Genomic DNA, 19,823 nt, shown 5'->3' with positions numbered 1-19,823 from the left:
GTTTCCTCTGTGTACGTGTATCTTTGACTACCCAGAGATCACTCTGCATACTCCTTAACACTAGTCCTCATGAAGACCTGGAAGGTTTTGCAGATATCCAGCTGACAGCCCAGAGATACGAGTAATAATTCCGTAATACAATCCAGATACATTAAGTGTATGAAATATACTGCTCAAAAAATAAAGGGAACAGAGCTATTTTGTGCCAGGAGAAGGAAAACCCAACATATCTAACATGTTACACCAACACTCCGCAGTCTGCATTGGTTGCCGATCAGTTTCTGGTCACAATTCAAAGTGTTGGTCATCACCTATAAAGCCCTTCATGGCATCGGGCCAGAATACCTCTGGGACCACCTTCTGCCGCACGAATCCCAGCGACCGATTAGGTCCCACAGAGTCGGCCTTCTCCGGGTCCCGTTGACTAAACAATGTTGTTTGGTGGGACCCAGGGGAAGAGCCTTCTCTGTGGCAGCCCCGGCCCTCTGGAACCAACTCCCCCCAGAGATCAGAATTGCCCCCACCCTCCTCGCCTTTCATAAGCTCCTTAAAACCCACCTCTCTCCTCAGGCATGTGGGAACTGAGATATTCCCTTCCTCCTAAGCCTATACAATTTATGCATGGTATGTCTGTATGTATCATTGGTTTCTTAAATTAGGGTTTTTAAATTAATTTCAATCTTAGATTTGTTATATGTTGTTTTACTACTGTTGTTAGCCGCCCCGAGTCTACAGAGAGGGGCGGCATACAAATCTAATAAATAATAATAATAATAATAATAATAATAATAATAATAATAATAAATAAAAACCCAGAGACCCAATTGTTGATGGCATCTCTATGGTTTATTAGTGACGAGGCTATTGGTACATCAAGTGCAGAGAGGTCTCGCCCCCTCCCCCCCCACGGGCCAGGCTGCTGCGGGGGAGGGGCATAAATGCTGCACCACAAAGCCACAATTCACAGTGTGCAGCCAAACAGGGTTGGTTATTGGTCCTCAGAGAAACGGAAGGCAAGGCAGTCGGAGGGGATGGATGGACGGACGGAGGGGGAGAGATAACCCCGCAGCAGGGGCCACCCTCTGCAATGGACTCATCCCCAGGTCTCCCTGCGTGGTGACCCCAAACCTTTCCCAGGGTCCCATCCTGAGAAACCTTTAAGACACGTGAACATCCCAGAAGTCCACAAGTCTTTAAGTTGACTATTTATTTATTAAATCTAATTTATTTATCTAATAAATTTATCTAATTTATTTCTGTGTGGAATTCTGGGAGCTGATGTCCCCGAGTCTTTAAAGCAGCCAAATTGGGAGACTTTTGTTCCATCCTTCAGCTTTGGATCTGTGCTGGGGCTTTCACGCTCACACCCCTGCGAGGCAGGCCTGGGCTCCCCCCACTCCCTCCGCTTGAAGGACTCGTGTGTCGTTCCCCCCACCAACACCACAGCACACAACTCTCTTCTGCCTACTTTGCGGCTGTTGCAGCTACGCTAGAAAAAGCTGGGAGTGACGGGGGCGGGGGCGGGATGGAAAGCAGTGGAGGAGCCGGGGGGCCGGTCATCGGGGCCCGAGACGTCCAGCTGGGGTTAGTAGGCATGGTTGGCCACATAGAGAGACTGTCCGGCTGCCCCTGAGCCACTGTCGGAGGCTTCATACTGGCCGAGAGCTGCTTGACCATTGACCTGCAAGACAGAGAAGGATGTTGGGGGATCACGCCTTTCCTTTGGGGCCCTCCCCACAAGGCCCCGCATTCGAGCTGGGCAAAACCAGAGGGGCCTTTTTGCAATTTGAAACCAGCCTGGTTTGTGCCTTGATGTTCCTCCCCAGCAATCCACTGGGCACCCCAGAATAATAATAATAATAATAATAATAATAATAATAATAATAATAATAATAATAATTTATTAGATTTGTATGCTGCCCCTCTCCAAGGACTTGGGGCGGCTCACAACAATAGAGAGGGGATAGAGAGGGACCCCATTTAGAGCCATCTATTTAGGACCACCCCAATTAGGACCACCTCACAAGAATAGAGAGGGACCCCAATTACGACCACCACCACCGTTCCTGGGGCAGTGGGGTGCACCCAGTGATGGGCAGCCAAAATGTTTACTGCCATTATTATTATAATATAATAATTATAATATGATATAGAGTGGGCCTTCTCCGGGTCCCGTCAACTAAACAATGTCGGTTGGCGGGCCCCAGGGGAAGAGCCTTCTCTGTGGCGGCCCCGACCCTCTGGAACCAACTCCCCCCGGAGATTAGAACTGCCCCTACTCTCCTTGCCTTTCGTAAGCTCCTTAAGACCCACCTGTGTCGTCAGGCATGGGGGAACTGAGACATCTCCCCCGGGCATATACAATTTATGAATGGTATGTGTGTATGTATGTGTGTTTAGAAAATGGGGTTTTTAAAATGTTTTTAGTAGAAATTTAGATTTGTTATAAATTGTTTTTCACTTTGTTGTGAGCCGCCCCGAGTCTGCGGAGAGGGGCGGCATACAAATACAAATAAATAAATAAATGAATGAATGAATGAATGAATGAATGAATGAATAAATAAATAAATAAACAAACAAACAAACAAACAAACAAACAAACAAATAAATAAAATAATAATAACCTTCTTTTCCCCTGTATTGGTATTGTTATAATTAGATTTAACACATGATATGAACCAATATTTTTTTCTTGTATGAAGAGAAGTAAATTTGGAATTTTTCTCGTAAAGGACAGTTATATTAAAACGAGGGTTTAAAAAACATGAATGAGATAAGTAAGGGCACAGTTTCAGTGGAATAAAGCAAAGAGCCCAGAGAAATTGTGAGAGCTGAGAACATTTTGAACCTGAATGAGAACAGAAAACAATCTTTGAAATCTGGATGACAAAATTAGAAAAGGAGATAGCACCAGATAAATGATGTAAACCAAAACAAAACAGATAAACAATTAAGAATTTTGATGAAGAATTCGGCAGTTGATATTATATTGTATTGTATTCCAGTTTGAAGGTATGTGAATTTGTATTTCTGTAAGGTGTGGAGGAAAAATTATAATTTTTTTTTACTCCCATGCTGTGGGCGTAGCTTATTTTGTGGGTGTTGCTTGATGGTCATGTGACCAGGTGGGAGTGGCTTGCCAGCCATGTGACCAGGTGGGAGTGGCTTGACAATCATGTGACCGGGGGGTGGCTTGAAGGTCATGTGACTGGGTGGGAATGGCTTGCTGGCCGAGTCTTCGGAGAAGGGCAGCATACAAATCTAATAAATAATAACATAAGTGTTCAAATAGGTGCTTGGACTCTTTTTAAGTTGATTAAGTCCCATTATTTGAATAGCCACAGAAAGGACCAATGATAAGACGGCATAATTGGTTGAGGAGCACAGCAACATTTATATAGTTAGAACAGATACAGATTTGCTTCACATTTGTCCAATTTTTTTAATGTCTTTGTTTTGTATTGTATGTTGCGTGTATGTGTAACTAAATAAAATTTATTTTAAAAAATTTTTTTTTTAAAGGAACATTTTAAGGTTTTGTCCTGAACACACAAGGTTCAGTAGGATAACAGATTAGGCAAGTAACTCAATTTTCTTTCATTGCTATAAAAGTTCAGTCCTGGAGAATGATGAAAGTAATTGAAGTGTTGATGGGTAAAAAAAGGCTATTTGATTATTTCCCATTTTAAAGGTAGTGAAGGATCATTCTAAGGTACTAGAGAAGCACAATAAAAAACCTATTAAGTATTCAATTAATAGCACACAAATTTACTGCCCCCACTTTGCCCCCCCCGGTCACCCACCTGGGCTCGCTTGAGGAACTCCTCCGTGGCCCTCTCCTCGTTCTCTCGCTGGCCCCGCCAGGCGTTGAGGGCCGAGGCTTGCAGGGCCCGACCATAGGAGAAGGTCAGGGCCCACGGCCGAGGCAGCGGGCAGTTGTTGATGGCGTTGAGGTTGAGGGAGGCCTCCTCTTCACTCTGGCCGCCGGACAGGAAGGTGACACCTGCAGGGGGAGGAGGAGGGGGGGCTGAAGCACCAGGGGTTCCGGAGGAGCAGCGGTGGAGTGCCTCTAGCGGTGTCCTGTGCGCACAGCTTTGGACGTCTTGCAGGCCTGCACGCACACACCCAGCATGGTTTTGATTCTGCGCATGGGCAGGAACCAAAAATACGCTGACATCTTGTGAGGGGACATGCGCGCGAGAGAGATTCTGGTGATTTTTTTGTTTCTGGGCAGGCGCAGAAGCAAGATACGAAAAAATGAAGAAAAAAGATGGCGGCGGCACCACCAACAACAACAGAGTTGGAAGGGACCTTGGAGGTCTTCTAGTTCAACCCCCTGCTTAGGAAACCCAGTCAGACAATGGTGATCCAACATCTTCTTAAAAACCTCCAGTGTTGGGGCATTCACAACTTCTGGTGGCAAGCTGTTCCACTGGTTAATTGTTCTGACTGTCAGGAAATTTCTCCTTAGTTCTAAGTTGCTTCTCTCTTTGTTTAGTTTCCACCCATTGCTTCTTGTTCTGCCCTCAGGTGCTTTGGAGAATAGGTTGACTCCCAACTCTTCTTTGTGGCAACCCCTGAGATACTGGAACACTACTCTCATGTCCCCACTGGTCCTTCTTTTCCTTAAAATAGACATAAACTCAGTTCCTGCAACCGTTCCTCATAGGTTTTAACCTCCATTCCCCTAATCATCTTTGTTGCTCTTCTCCCAGAGTCTCAACCTCCTTTTTTCCACCATGGTGACCAAAACTGAATGCAAATATCCAAGTGAGGCCTTATAAAGTGGTATTAACCCTTCGTGTGATCTTGATTCTCTCCCTCTGTTGATGCAGCCTGGAACTGTCAACAAACAGCCTGGCCCCCATTTCAATGGTCGTCCACCCGGACTCCACGTCCCTCTCACAGTTACTCCTGTTGAGCAAGGTACCACCTGTTTTCACCCTTGAATTTCATTTGCCCACCCCGCAACCAGGCAGAGAACCTGTTGCTAAAATTTTTCAAGGCCACCCCTGGTCATAAAATTGAGTCTATTGCCAAGAGCGTGAATTTTGCCGAAGGTCGTTAAATGTGGAAAATGGTCGTAAGTTACTTTTTTCTGTGTCGTTGTAACTTTGGACAGTCCCCAAGTGTGAGGACCACCTGATTTCTCTGACCCTGAGCTTGGGCTGCTCATGATTCTCAAGGAGAGGCCGAAGCGAAACCGAGTTTTAGTTTCAGTTTTGTTTAATTGACTCATGTGCCACCCAATCCCGTAGGACTCAGGGCGGCTTATAACAATAAATAAAAAACGAGAATTGTTCTGGAATAATTGCTGGCCATGACCCAGAAGGGTCAGTAATGCAGACCCAGCCTAAGATGGGCGACATCCTCTGGGCAGGGGAGTGGGCTTCCCAGGTGGTCCCCTTACCTGGCACGGCAGGCGGCACAGTCCGGCGCAGGGCAGTGACGGTGGCCATGGCGATCTCTTCTGGGCTGTACTTGGTGGGGCAGGCATGTCCGGGGGTCACCATGTTGGGTTTCAGCAGAGTCCCTTCCAGGTAGATGTGGTGGTCACTCAGGGCCTTGTAGACGGCAGCCAGGACCTGGGAAGAAGGCCAGAGCCAGGCCGGTCGACCTCAAAGGGACCGGCCCTCAAGGGAGCAGGGTCCACCAACAGCCCCCAAGTAATTAAAGGAAATCACAGAAAGGGAACGGTCACTCGAGGACTCTTTAAGAAGTTTGCAGACAATACAACATTCAAGACAATGATGAATCCACATACAGACGGGAGGTTGAACAACTATCCTTGTGGTGTGACCGGAACAACCTAGACCTGGAGTTTGTCTCAGATTGGTCTAGCACCTGGCAACTTCAAATATCAACCAACAAATGCTCCACCCTCCACATCGGCAAAAAGAACCCAAACCTCATATATGAACTGAATAAACAAAATCTCACAGCCAACCCCCACTCAGTAAAAGACCTTGGGATACTAATATCAAACGACCTAAGTGCTAAAGCCCACTGCAACAATATCGCCAAAAAAGCCTCTAGAGTTGTCAACCTGATCCTACGCAGCTTCTGCTCCGGCAACCTCACACTACTCACCAGAGCCTACAAAACTTTCGCCAGACCCATCCTCGAATACAGCTCATCTGTCTGGAATCCCTACTGCATCTCGGACATCAACCCCCTCGAAAATGTCCAAAGATACTTCACCAGAAGAGCCCTTCACTCCTCCACTCGAAAAAGAATACCCTACGAAAATAGACTATCAATCCTGGGTCTAGAAAGCTTAGAACTACGAAGCCTAAAACATGATCTAAGTATTGCCCACAAGATCATATGCTGCAACATCCTGCCTGTCAATGATTATTTCAGCTTCAACCGCAACAACACAACAGCACGCAACAAATTCAAACTTAATATTAATCGCTCCAAGCTTGACTTAAAAAATATGACTTTAGCAATCGAGTTGTCGAAGCGTGGAACTCATTACCGGACTCAGTAGTGTCAACCCCTAGCCCCCAACATTTCTCCCTTAGACTATCCACGATTGACCTCTCCAGGTTCCTAAGTGGTCAGTAAGGGGCGTACATAAGTGCACTAGCCTGCCTTTCGTCCCCTGTCCAATTGTCTCTCCTTTATCTCATATCTCATATATCTTTTCTTCCTTCATATATCTTCTCCTCTATTTTTATATCTTCTCTTTATATATAATACTTCATGTGTATCCTCTTCAATATGTATTGTGTATTGGACTAACTAACTAACTAACTAACTAACTAAATAAATACATAAATGAATAAATAAATAAATATACAAACATTGATAGTTAGCTTGTGTATATATTGCCAAACCCAAACAGAGTCCTAACCCCTTGGATTGGGACCCGGATCGCCCCAATCTGGCTTCCTGGCTCCTCCCTCCTTCAAGCCCGCCAATTCCACACCAAGCCCCATCATCCACCAACCCAGGCAGCCCCACCTTCTCAGTCACGTATTGGCAGCGCTTCAGATCGTGTTCCCCGTCCGGCAGGATCTCTGGCTCCACGATGGGCACGATGCCGTTCTGCAGAGGGAAGCCAAGCACAGCCCTGAGACCCCGGAAGGCGCCAAGGGGGGAGCCCCAAAACACCCAGCACAGAGGGCCAAGGGAGGTGCCCCACCTGCTGGCAGATGCTGGCATAGCGGGCAAGCACGTTGGCGTTCTCCAGGATGGCCAGGGCGGAGGGGGTGTTCTCGCTGATCTTCAGCACACAGCGCCACTTGGCAAAGTCTGCGCCGTCCTTCTTGTACTGGGCACAACGCTCGGCCAGGCCATCCAGCCCTGAAGGGAGGGAGGGAGGAAGGTGAGAAGGAAGGAAATGGGGAGGGAGGGAGGGAGATGATAATAATAATAATAATAATAATAATAATAATAATAATAATAATAATAATTTATTAGAGTTGTATGCCGCCCCTCTCCAAAGACAGAGGAAATGGAAAGGGAGGGAGAGAAGGAAGAAAGAAAGAGAAAGAAAGAAAGAAAGAGAAGGAAGGAAAAGAAAGGCGGGAAGCAAAGGGGGATTGTGGGAGGGATCAAAAAGGAAGGAAGGAATAGAGGGAGGGAGGAGGGGGAAGTTGGGGAAATGGAGGAAGGGATGGTGGAAGGAAGGAGGGAGAAGAAAGAATGAAGGGAGGGAGGCAAGAAGAAGGAGGGAGGAGAAAAGGAAGGAGCGAGGGAAGGGGGAGAGAGACAGAAGGAAGGAGATGGCAGCCTGGCCCCCCGCCCTGGCCCTTCTGCCCCACCAAGGCCCCATCTGGCCACAGACCCCATCCACGGAAGGGTCTCCCCCCTCCTTCCACCCTCTGCTCTTACCTTGGGTGGTGGTCTCTCCATCCGTGCCCGCCAGGGGCACCACCCCTTTATCCACCTAGGAAGGAAGCAGAGGTCGGGTTAGGGCTGCAGCCTCCCCAGGAGATAAATTAGTGAAGATTGGACTTAATCCCTGGATAGTTCAGTGGATTTCAAGCTGGCTGAAGCATAGACATCAGAGAGTTATTGTGAATGGCGAGTATTCTGAGCAGAGTCAGGTTACAAGCGGTGTGCCACAAGGGTCTGTTCTGGGTCCTATTCTTTTTAATATGTTTGTGAGTGACATAGGGGAAGGTTTGGTAGGGAAGGTTTGCCTATTTGCCGATGACTCTAAAGTGTGCAATAGGGTTGATATTCCTGGAGGCGTCTGTAATATGGTAAATGATTTAGCTTTACTAGATAAATGGTCAAAGCAATGGAAACTGCAGTTTAATGTTTCCAAATGTAAAATAATGCACTTGGGGAAAAGGAATCCTCAATCTGAGTATTGTATTGGCAGTTCTCTGTTAGCAAATACTTCAGAAGACAAGGATTTAGGGGTAGTGATTTCTGACAGTCTCAAAATGGGTGAACAGCGCAGTCAGGCGGTAGGGAAAGCAAGTAAGATGCTTGGCTGCATAGCTAGAGGTATAACAAGCAGGAAGAGGGAGATTATGATCCCGCTATATAGAGTACTGGTGAGACCCCATTTGGAATAATACTGTGTTCAGTTCTGCAGACCTCACCTACGAAAAGATATTGACAAAATTGAACGGGTCCAAAGACAGGCTACAAGAATGGTGGAAGGTCTTAAGCATAAAACGTATCAGGAAAGACTTAATGAACTCCATCTGTATAGTCTGGAGGACAGAAGGAAAAGGGGGGACATGATCGAAACATTTAAATATGTTGAAGGGTTAAATAAGGTCCAGGAGGGAAGTTTTTTTAATAGGAAAGTGAACACAAGAACAAGGGGACACAATCTGAAGTTAGTTGGGGGAAAGATCAAAAGCAACATGAGAAAATATGATTTGACTGAAAGAGTAGTAGATCCTTGGAACAAACTTCCAGCAGACGTGGTAGATAAATCCACAGTCACTGAATGTAAACATGCCTGGGATAAACATAGATCCATCCTAAGATAAAATACAGGAAATAGTATAAGGGCAGACTAGATGGACCAGGAGGTCTTTTTCTGCCGTCAGACTTCTATGTTTCTATGAGACCCCCCACCCATCCAGGAGGATTGCAGGGGGATGCCTGCCCGGGGTGGGGGGGCAGGGGAAGCCGGCCTGGACTCCTCCCTTGGACAGCTCCTGCTGCACCCGAGGGCAGTTTTGTCAGATGCCGAGAGCCTTCAGGGAAAGAAAGCGGGGGGGGGGGGGGCTTCTGCCTCTGTTGCCCCCCCCACCCCCCACCCCAGGCCCTCCTCCCCAAATGGGACCCAACTCTTCTCTAGTGCAGGAGACTCCTTAGAGCTCAGGGTGGAGCAGGAGGGGTCCTGGGGGGTCTTTGGAGCTTGGCTGCTTTCTTGCAGGTCATCAGTGCCAGGGGGGTGGGGTTCAATCCCTGTTTATGCAGGGGAAACTAGTAGTGTTTTTATAAAAATTTATTACTATTATATTCATTATTATTGCTATTATATTTATTATATACTGCCCCCCAAAATAAAGGGGACCCTCAAAGAACCCATCCTAGATCTGAATGAATGAAATATTATCCTGGAATCCTTTGTTCTGTACAAAGTGGAATGTGCCCAACAGCAGGGGAAATGGATGGTCAATCAGTGTCGCTTCCTAAGTGGATGGTTTGATTGCACAGAAGTTTGATTGACTTGGAGTTATATTGTGCTGGTTAAGGGTCCCCTTTATTTTTTTGTGCAGTTAATTTACTATTATATTTATTATGTTTACTATTATATTTATTATATTTACTATTATATTTATTATATTTACTATTATATTTATTATATTTACTATTATATTTATTACACTGTTACTATTGTATTTTTTATTATTGCTATTACATTTATATTTATTACTAATACATTTTTATTGCTAATACTTTTTCACCCCTTCCTTATTCAAGGGAGCAAACCCCATTCCGTTCCAGCCTTGATGATGTTCACGAAAGGCCAGAGAGCCCCAGGACCCCTTAGCTCCTCTCATCCAGGGCCGGTGGGGTTTTGGTCTCCCCCTCCCCTCCTGGGCCACAGAGCAGCAGGGGGTCCCCAATTTAATGACAGAGCTCAGGCAGGGGGCTGATTTCCCGGAGGACTCAGAGGAACTAGAAGCGGACAAGAACAGGGCTCTCCAACCTCAGCAACCTTTAAGACCTGTGGACTTCAACTCCCAGAATTCCCCAGCCAGCCATGAATGATAGAGTTGGAAGAGGCCAGAAGGGTCATCTAAGTCAGGGCTCTCCAACCTTGGCAACCTTTAAGACTTGTGGACTTTAACTCCCAGAATTCCCCAAGTCTTAAAGTTGCCAGGGTTGGATTAGAAGACCTCCAAGGTTCCCTTCCAACCCTTATTCTTATTCCATTTTGGCGGAGTGTGGAAGCTGCTTCCTAGCCACCAACCACCCCCGTCTTCAGGATCTGAACCCAGAACTGGCGCCCTCGCTCTCCAACATCCCTCATTCTGCAAAGGGGGGGGCGACACTCCCCATCTTTTCAGGAGGGGGCAGAGATGGCAAGGGGGGTGTGAGGCACCTTAATGCCGACCACGATGCCCTTGTCCTTGATGAGGTCCACGAAGGGCGTCCCATCATCCGCCTTCTGGTACAAGGTCTCGTGGAAGAAGATGACCCCTCCGATGCACTTCTTCACCCGGCTGTCGGCGCTGAAGAGGATCTGACGGTAGAGACGCCGGTTCTCCTCCGTGTTCTCCACCCCGATCTGGTTCAGCCGCTTGGCCATGCTGCCTGCGCGAGAGGAGGAGAAGCCAGCACGAGTTTGAGTCCCCCTGCACGCCGTCCGTCCGTCCGTCCGTCCCTCCAGCCTTGACTCCCCCCCCATCAACAGGCAAGTCCTGATGATGAGAATCAGGACCCACCCACCCACCCAACTTCGTAGAGAATGAAAGTTCTGGTCACTGCACCTCAAGGAGGATAGAATGGAACTGGAAAAGGTGCAAAAAAGGGGCCACAAGAATGACCAAGGGAATGGAGCCCCTCCCTTAGGAAACCAGGTTGCAAGGCCTCGGTCTCTTCAGCCTTGGAAGACGGGGACTTGATCAGAGTGTATAAAATCCTGCACGGGATTGAAAAGGTGGATGGAGAAAATTATCTTCTCCATCACACAATACTAGGACGAGGGCCCCCTCCCTAAATAGGTAAGAAAGTGAGGACAAATCAAGGGGGATATTTCTTCTTCACCCAGAGGGTCGTTGGTTGATGGGATTCCCTTCCAGAAGAGGTCGTGACAGCTGTCAGCCTTGATAGCTTCAAGGCAGGATTAGACAGATTCATGGAGGCCAAGTGTATCATAGGTGGTGATTGAAATGGATGTCCAAGTGCTGCCTCTATGTTGCTTGAGGCAGGCAGGGTTCCCTTGGGTCCCATTTGTTGGGGGTCAGGGGAAAGGGAGGGTCTTGCCATCTCTTTCTGCTCAAGATCCCCATGGACAATTGGGAGGCCACTGTGGGTCACAGAATGCTGGACTCAGTGGGCTTTGGCCCCATTCAGCAGGGCTCTTCTTGGGTTCTTAAATATTTTGGAGAATATTTAAAAAAGGAGGGATAGAATATTTCCACTAAAGGAGGAATTTCAAAATGAAAAAGATCTTTCTGCCTAAGACTGAAAATCAGGCTTGTGGGATGCGGAGTCTTTTCTGTCCTGCTCTACTTTGGAAAGTTGGTCTCTGCTAGAAAGAGACTCAAGGAATCAGAAATGTGGATTGACAGGCGGCTGCTACTAAGCTGGGTCCACAGAATCAGGAACAAGGAGGGGCTCAGCCGCCTGGGAAAGTCCAGGGAAATCATCAAATTCCAAAGAAAAGTGAAAGTTAGAATGTTTTGGACACCCAGAGAAATACAGCACAGTTTCATTCAATCCTCCTGGGAAAGATTGAAGTCCGAAAGGAATCGGGCGGCTCACAAATCTAATAAATTAAATGAAAGGCAAATGAGGTCGAGGCAGGAGAAGAAGCTTGTGACTTTAAAATCTAAGGGACCCGTTTGGAGAAAACTCAGCAGCATTTTTTGTGTAGAAGTTGACAGAAGCAGGAGGAGGAAGAAGAGGAGGAGGAAGAAGAGGAGAAGAAGAAAGAAGAAGAAGAAGAAGAAGAAGAAGAAGAAGAAGAAGAAGGAAGAAAGAAGAAAGAAGAAAGAAGAAGAAGAATTGTGACAGAAGCCAGCCCCCATCTTCTTGCCCCCAAAGCAGAAACCGAGTAGTCCAGCTTTTGAGAAATGCGGATTTGGAAATCCATTCAGAGAGGCTGGGTCAGATGGAAACTCCAGATAAGCAACACAATAAGGCAAACCAAAGGCTGACAAGATTAGCTCAGACAAACACCTAGGATTTGCATTTCCCCTTTGGCCTATAGAGCCAGCCATGACCCCTACTTGACCCCATAGGAATGCAGAGATCTGGAACCCCTGCCTTTCCCAGGACACCCCCTCCCTTACATCTAGACCCCCCCCAAATGCCTCCAGCAGAGGCTGCCCACAATCCAGACCCACCTACGGATTCATCGGCTGCCAGGATGCCCTTGCCAGGGGTCACGATCCGCTGGGCGATGTCAGACAGGGCCTTCTTCTGCTCGGCAGTGAGCGCAGGGTACTGGTGGGTCATCTTGGCAGGCGGGTTCCTGGAAGGGCATCCAAACATGTCACTCAGCCAGGGCTATCGTGCCTTTATCGTCCGGATCAGGGCTGGCCCCTTTACCACCTGTGGACTTCAACTCCACAGCCACCCATGCATGGGAATGGCTACTCTATGTCCATTGTTATGTCCAAGGAAAACGTTGAAGTTGTATGTTACGACCTCATTCTGTGCCACCAAAATGAATTGGCAGCCAATGTTTCTCTTTCTCTTTCCCCATTATTCTAATTTCATTTTCTGTATTTTTATATTTGGATAAAGTAAGAAAAAAATGAAACTCCAGATGTTTCCTTTTCCCATAGTTTATGAGTACAAAATACTCTCAAGGGTCAGAAGAGAAGACAGAAGAACAGAATAACTGAGCTGGAAGGGATCTTGGAGGTCTTCTAGTCCAGCCCCCTGTTCAAGAGCTGGACTAGAGGTGCAGAGGTTAGAGTGCAGCATTGCAGGCTCCTTCATCTAACTGCTAGCTGTAGTTCAGCAGTTCAAATCTCACCACCGGCTCAAGGTCGACTCAGCCTTCCCTCCTTCCAATGTGGATTCAGTGAGGACCCAGATTGTTGGGAGCAAGAGGCTGAGTCTCAATAATAATAATCAATAATATTATTATTATTATTATTATTATTATTATTATTATTATTTAGATTTGTATGCTGCCCGTCTTTGCAGACTCGGGGTGGCTCACAACAGTAATAAAACAATGTACAATGTGACAAATCTAATGTTTAAAAGAAAACACATTAAAAACCCAACGTTTAAAAACCATTCAACACGCATACCATGCATAAAACTATATAAGCCTGGGGGAGATGTCTCAATTCCCCCATGCCTAGCGATATAGGTGGGTCTTAAGCAATTTACAAAAGACAAGGAGGGTGGGGGCAGTTCTAATCTCTGGGGGGAGTTGATTCCAGAGGGCCGGGGCCGCCACAGAGAAGGCTCTTCCCCTGGGTCCCGCCAGACGACATTGTTTAGTCGACAGGACCCGGAGAAGGCCAATTCTGTGGGACCTTATCGGCCGCTGGGATTCGTGTGGCAGAAGATGGTCCCGGAGGTATTCTGGTCCGATGCCATGTAGGGCATAAACCGCTTAGAGAGGGCTGGAGAAGCACCATGAAGCGGTATGTAAGTCTCGATGCTATTGCTATTGCTAAGATGGAGACTCTACCAATCCAGACAAGCTGTTTAAATGTTTAAATGAATTATGGCACTATAGCTTTAAGAGTTAATGTTGCAGTTAGCCACAAGAGGGAGCCAGCAGCTTCCCTCTCTCTCTCTCTCTCTTTACTCTTTGCCATTCGTTGCTATTTCTGTATTGTCTCAGTGACTGCTATTGTAGAACTCTGTGTTCAAATGATGGTTTAATGTATTTTGTAAGTAGGGCTTATACTATTATACGTGTATTGACAGTTATTGACTGTCATTGTGTATGACTAGGATTGTTCTTGACTAAGATATCAGCCAAAGTAAATAATATTTATACACTTAAATGTATCTGGTTGGTTATCTGAATTATTACTCATATCTCTGGGCTGGACATCTGCCCATATACTTCCATCTTTCCTCTGGGCATCCTGGGTGACTCGAGGGTCACTCCGCACACTCCTCAACACTGGAAAACTCTGCACTTTTTCCAAAGTCTCAGCGTCCTTTTTTATACCACGGTGACCAAAACTGGACGCAGTATTCCAGGTGTGGCCTAACACTTCATGCCACCTTGTTCCTATCCCTCTGATAATGCAGCTGAAGGTCAAGTAAATAAATAGCGCTCTGCACATACTCAGAGTCACAACTGCTGCATTTTTCTCTGCCCTGCACACTGTAGGAGAGGGGGGGATTTCCACTCGGCAGCATCCTTAGGAGCTGTCCCTGTTGCCATGGCATCGGGGCCACAATCGGCCTCTTTCTGCCCTTCATAGAACATCCGTTGCGTAAATGGGGCAGGGTGGCCTATTTCGGGCAGCGCCACAGTCAGACACGTGCCCGGCCTCGTGGCCCAGCCTGGCAGATGGGAGCCCGGCCGCTGACCCCTCCCTCCCCCATTAAGGCCGGCTACTGTTAATTAGGAGGCCCCTGGATTAGCTCCATCCCTCCCCTGGGCAAGCGGCCTCTTCTCTGCAGCCCAGGCGGGGGGAAGCTGCGCACAAAAGGCCCTTTCGATTCCACCGGCTGCTGAGTCAGGCCGCAGCCTCCGGGGCTCCCTACGTCTGCTCCATCGGCTCCTCTGGATTGGGCCCTTTTAAACTCTCTAGGTTTTAATTTCATTGAGATATTTAAATATTTTTATCATTTTTTTAAAACAATGATAAACGATACAAACACATGAAAGACATTAACAAACCATTCCCTTGCATTCCTGCAGCATCAGCACCACCATTTAAATGCGTTGTTCTCCCACTATCTTATCACTAGTTTACACATGTATTGATCTTTACGTAATATTGACACAAAACTCTTATAACTACTAATTTCTAGCTATTTATATACATATCTATTTATCATTATTCTTGTTTCCAAGCCAGGTATAAAATTCTTCCCTTTCCTCGTCCTTCTCCTTTCTGCACAATCCAACATTTGCTTTGAAACTATTGTCTCTGGGGGGGGGGGGGGGGGTGTCATTCTTCCATGTTTGTGCCAGAGCTAACCTGGGGGCCGTTAATATATGTTTTATACAGTAGTAGTTCATAATTTCATTTCATTTCATTTAATCTAATTTAATTGTTTTATATGCCACCCAATCCCATAAGACTCGGGGCAGTTTACAATAACAAAATAATACAATGATGTAGTAGAAGTCAAACATAAACAGTAAAAAACAATAAAACCCCAATTATCTAATCAATAAAACCACCTATACAGTCATACATACTAGGTATCACTCTCAGGACCCCCCAGGCCTGCTCTTCAAGGCCTTTTGGAAGGACACGGGGGGGGGGAGCAGTATGGACATGGGGGTGGGAGGGGGCTAGTTGGTTCCAAAGAATGAAAAGGGTTTGCCCTCTAATTCAGGGGTCTGCAGACTGGGAAACCTCAAGGCTTGTGGACCTCAGCTCCCAGATTTTGGGAATCGAACCCCCAAGAGTTCCAGGTGCCCAGTTTGGAGCCCCCTGCTCTAATCGAGGGTCTTACAGGAATGGCCATCAAGAAGAGGGATGGGGTCCACTTATTTTCCCAAACACCCGAAGGCAGAACAAGAAGCAACAGATGGAAACAAACCCAGGAGAGAAGCAACCTGGAATTAAGGAGAAACTTCCTACCAGTGAGCACAATTAATCAGTGGAACTGCTTGCCACCAGAAATTTGTAGCTGCTTCATCACTGGAGGGTTTTAAAGAAGAGATTGGACAGCCATTTATCTGGAATGGCACAGTCTCCAAATTGAGAAAGGGGTTGGACTAGAAGACCTCCAAGGTCCCTCCCACTCTGTTGTTTATTGTTTATTAATTATTATTATTGCTATTATTATTATTTCTCAAAATTGGTTGGACTGTTACTCATGCCACAGCTGGGCAGTTGAAGAAAGAGCTCAGACCACCTCTTTGGACATCTGGACATAGCCAGCTGGGCACAGAAAACCCGTGCCACCCATTTCTCCCTCACTTTTCAGAGCTCCTGCCCAGCCACTGCTCTTAAGGCCAAGTGACTCTCTGTCCGCTTAGCCAAAGGCTGCAGCCATCCGAGCCCCCTCCTGCCACTGCTGGCATCAAGGGGAGGGGCTCCTTGACGGCTTTGGTTTCCTGACTGCTCTGGTGCCTGTATCTCCCCTTCCCCCCCCCCCCAGCCAGACATCACTCGTAGCAGCCAGACACCGCCCGTCCTTCTCCCTTAGCCTGAAGGACATTTGCTGCAGCCAGGCAGGAAGCTGGGAATCAGCCAAAGGATCTGCTCTGTCCACACACACACCCCTTGATTGCAAAACAAGCCCCCATCCTCAGGAGGGAAGGAGGCGCCCCCTCCTCCCACAGACCCCTGACCCAAGGGAGCAGCAGAGAAAAACTTAATTAATTTTATTTTATTTTATTGGACTTCTGTGCCACGACAATAAAAAATAACACAATAGTACAGTACAATAATAAAATTGAATTTATCTTTTCTTTCTTCTTCTTTCATTTTTAAATTTTCCTCTTCACTTACCCTTTTTCCTTCCTTCTCTTTCTCTCTTTAGCTTCATTTATTATTATTTTATTTATTTATTATTTGGATTTGTATGCCGCCCCTCTCCGAAGACTCGGGGCGGCTCACAACAAGTGAAAAAAAACAATCCAGTACATAATCCAATTAATTAAAATATGAAAAGGTGTAAAAAACCCCATACTAACATACACACACACAAGCATACCATGCATAAATTCAGCGGGCCCAGGGGGAGATGTTCAGTTTCCCCATGCCTGACGGCAAAGGTGGGTTTTGAGAAGTTTACGGAAGGCAGGAAGAGTAGGGGCAGTTCTGATCTCCGGGGGGAGTTGGTTCCAGAGAGTCGGTGCCGCCACAGAGAAGGCTCTCCCCCTGGGAGTATTTTGATTTATAACTGTACACTCTAAATTCATATACATTTATACCAATATTCGCATAGTCCTTTGGCTTTATGTATCCCCTCCCCTATTTATCTTCAATCAAGATTATGTTTCCTTAAAATAAAAAAATTAAATAAAAAGAAGTCGCGCATCAGCAGTAGATTAAAACCCCATTATAACCGTAGCAAACCCATTATAAAAACCCAAACAAAATCAATCTAACAAAATCTCATCACCGGCTCAAGGTTGACTCAGCCTTCAATCCCTTCCCAGGTGGGTAAAATGAGGACCCGAATTGCGGGGGACATAGGCTGGTGGCTCTGTTCAAAAGTGCTATTGCTAACAGGTTGTGAGCCTCCCTGAGTCTAAGGAGAAGGGCGGCATAAAAATTGAATAAATAAATGAATAAATAAATAAATATACAAATCAGCCAAACACTATTCGGGCAGGTCTGATGTTAGAGTCCATAATCTCCCAATGAAGGAGAATATTTGCAGACAGGGTTGAAATGGGGGGGGGGGCCTTCGGTGCCGTCTGTTGGTTTTCTGGCAGATGTTTCATGACCCCAAACGAGCACTGACGGTGTTACCAAGTAGGGGCCGTGAAACGTCTTCAAGAAAACAACGAAACTCAAGAGAGCCCCCCCCTTCTTCCTCCTCCTGCTCTTTGCAACCCCCCCTCCCCCGCCGTCTGCCACTGATGGGGTTCCCTGGTTGGGTCCTGCTCAGAGACCCCCAGGGACCCCCGACCTTAATTTCACAGAGAATTCATATCCCGGCTTGCCTTCTGCCCCCCCCCCTGCAAGCTCTCCTCCTGCTCTTTGCAACCCCCCCCCCTCCCGCCACTGAGGAAGTTCCCTGAAACCAACCACCGGCTCGGAGACCCCCAGGGACCCCCGACCTTAATTTCCCCGCTGCCTTCTCCCGCTTGCAAGCTCTCCTCCTGCGGTGCGCACAGCTGCTCCAGAACCAGCCGGATTTGACTTAAGACACGCGGGGGGTGGGGGGAGAAGCAGGGGCGCCTTTAAGGATGCTTGAGACCCCCCCCTCCTCCCGCAGCCTAAACGGAGGCAGGAGGAAGAAGGGTCGCTCCAAAGATGCGGGGCGCTAAGAAGGGAAGTCGCAAGAACTGAACCCCCGCGGAGGAGGACCCCCCCCCCCACGCCCTCCTTTGCAAGGGTCCCGGAGTGGGGCGTGGGGGGGGGAGGACGCCAAGCGAGGCAGTTGCCACCGCTCTCTCCGCCCGGCGCTCCCGGGGATGCGACGGCTCCAGCCTGGGCGACCGAAGGCAAGCCGGTTCGGCTCAGCTAGGCGCCACGGACCCTCGGGAGGGGGGGGGGGGAACGATGGGGACACAGGGGGACCTCCCGCCTGGCGACCCCCTGCAGCCCGGAGAGCGCTCCGCTTAGCGTCCCCGGGCGCCTTACCGGACGGCGGCTGCCTTCTCGGTGCGCAGTCGGGGCTACCTGGGCGGCTTGTGCGGCGCCGCTTCTGCAAAGGCGCTGCCGGTGCCGCAGAGCTACGTGACCGGGGGGGCGGAGGCGAGGCGGGAGGGGCGGGGCCAGAGGGCGGACAGACCTCCCCCCCTCCCGGCCAGGAAAGGGCGGCGGCGGCGGCTCCTCCCCGAGGACAGGGCGCCTCTGAGCGTGGGCAGAGCGCACCGCCTTCCCCTCCCCAGGAGTCGCCCCTTCCCCACTTTGGACCAAATGAAATCCGCCCCCACTCGCACCTGTCCTGGCTGGGGATCCCCGGGGTCGTCCCGAGATCTGTAGCCCCTCAGAGACCGGGGAAGGGGGTTCGGGGCTGGCGGTGGCCGCGGGGCGCCTCTTCCCCTGCACGGGGAGGTTTCAACGGGGCTGGAACGGGGGCATTCTTGGTCTGGGTTGTGGGGTGGGCTAGATGATAATGATGATGATGATGATGATGATAAACAGCTGGGAAGCACCTTGGAGGTCCTCTAGTCCAGTGTTTCCCAACCGTGGCCACTTGAAGATATCTGGACTTCAACTCCCAGAATTCCCCAGCCAGTTGAAGTCCAGCAACCGCCCTTCCTATGTTTCAGCCTCCATTTGTCCCCTCATCCTCTTGGTTGCTCTTCTCCGCACTCTTTCTAGAGTCCCAACGTCCTTTTGCATCGTGGAGACCCAAAATGCCAGACTCCAAGTGTGGCCTTTCCAAGGCCTCATAAAGTGGGATTAACACTTCACCTGATTGTAGGAAATACTGTATTGTCGGAAATATTAAAAAGGGTAGATTATTATTTGTTCTTTACAAAGTTGAATGTGCACAACAGCAGGTGAAGTGGATGGTCCATCAGTGTTGCTTCCTAAGTGGACAATTTGACTTCACAGAAGTTTGATTGACTTGGGAGTTATACTGTGTTTTTTAAGCGTTCCCTTTATTTTTTTGAGCAGTGTATTTTCCTTAAAAGGAGAAATGGAAAAATGTGGCCTCGGAAATCAGCCCCTACCTTTCTTAATAGCCCTCAGCCAATGTCAGCCCTTAAAGAGATGAAGAGCTAGACAGCTCTATTCATAAGCAAATGCATTGCAGCAAGGTCTGAAGAAAAGTAGGGTGTCAGGCCAAAGCCAAGATGCTTGGAGGTTTTGGCCTCCCACATCCCGCTATGTTCTTTTGCAATGTTTCCTGCTGTGGGAACTTGGGGGAGA

The 19,823-nt window shown here is 48.0% G+C and overlaps 1 protein-coding gene across 3 annotated transcripts; it reads right to left on the bottom strand.

Annotated features, from left to right (window-relative positions):
- Positions 1–824: 824 nt before the first annotated feature.
- Positions 825–18,945, bottom strand: ALDOC (aldolase, fructose-bisphosphate C). Of its 3 annotated transcripts, none has more exons than XM_070735496.1 (9): positions 18,884–18,945; positions 12,501–12,628; positions 10,532–10,743; positions 7,843–7,897; positions 7,151–7,311; positions 6,970–7,053; positions 5,411–5,585; positions 3,804–4,003; positions 825–1,681 (listed from the first exon to the last, which is right to left on the bottom strand). In XM_070735496.1, the coding sequence occupies exons 2-9, from the start codon at positions 12,610–12,612 to the stop codon at positions 1,586–1,588; spliced, it is 1,095 nt and encodes a 364-aa protein (XP_070591597.1). In that variant the 5' UTR covers positions 12,613–12,628; positions 18,884–18,945; the 3' UTR covers positions 825–1,585. The 3 variants fall into 3 exon arrangements, with proteins under 3 accessions (XP_070591597.1, XP_070591595.1, XP_070591596.1); XM_070735494.1 differs by lacking the exon at positions 18,884–18,945 and adding an exon at positions 18,582–18,831; XM_070735495.1 differs by lacking the exon at positions 18,884–18,945 and adding an exon at positions 18,621–18,644.
- Between the last annotated feature and the right edge of the window lie 878 nt (positions 18,946–19,823).

The sequence above is a fragment of the Erythrolamprus reginae genome, chromosome 1, assembly GCF_031021105.1.
Source record: "Erythrolamprus reginae isolate rEryReg1 chromosome 1, rEryReg1.hap1, whole genome shotgun sequence".
Classification (NCBI taxonomy): Eukaryota; Metazoa; Chordata; class Lepidosauria; order Squamata; family Dipsadidae; genus Erythrolamprus; species Erythrolamprus reginae.
The sequence above is the reverse complement of the archived record's forward strand: the minus strand, read 5'-3'. Positions and strand labels throughout refer to the sequence as shown.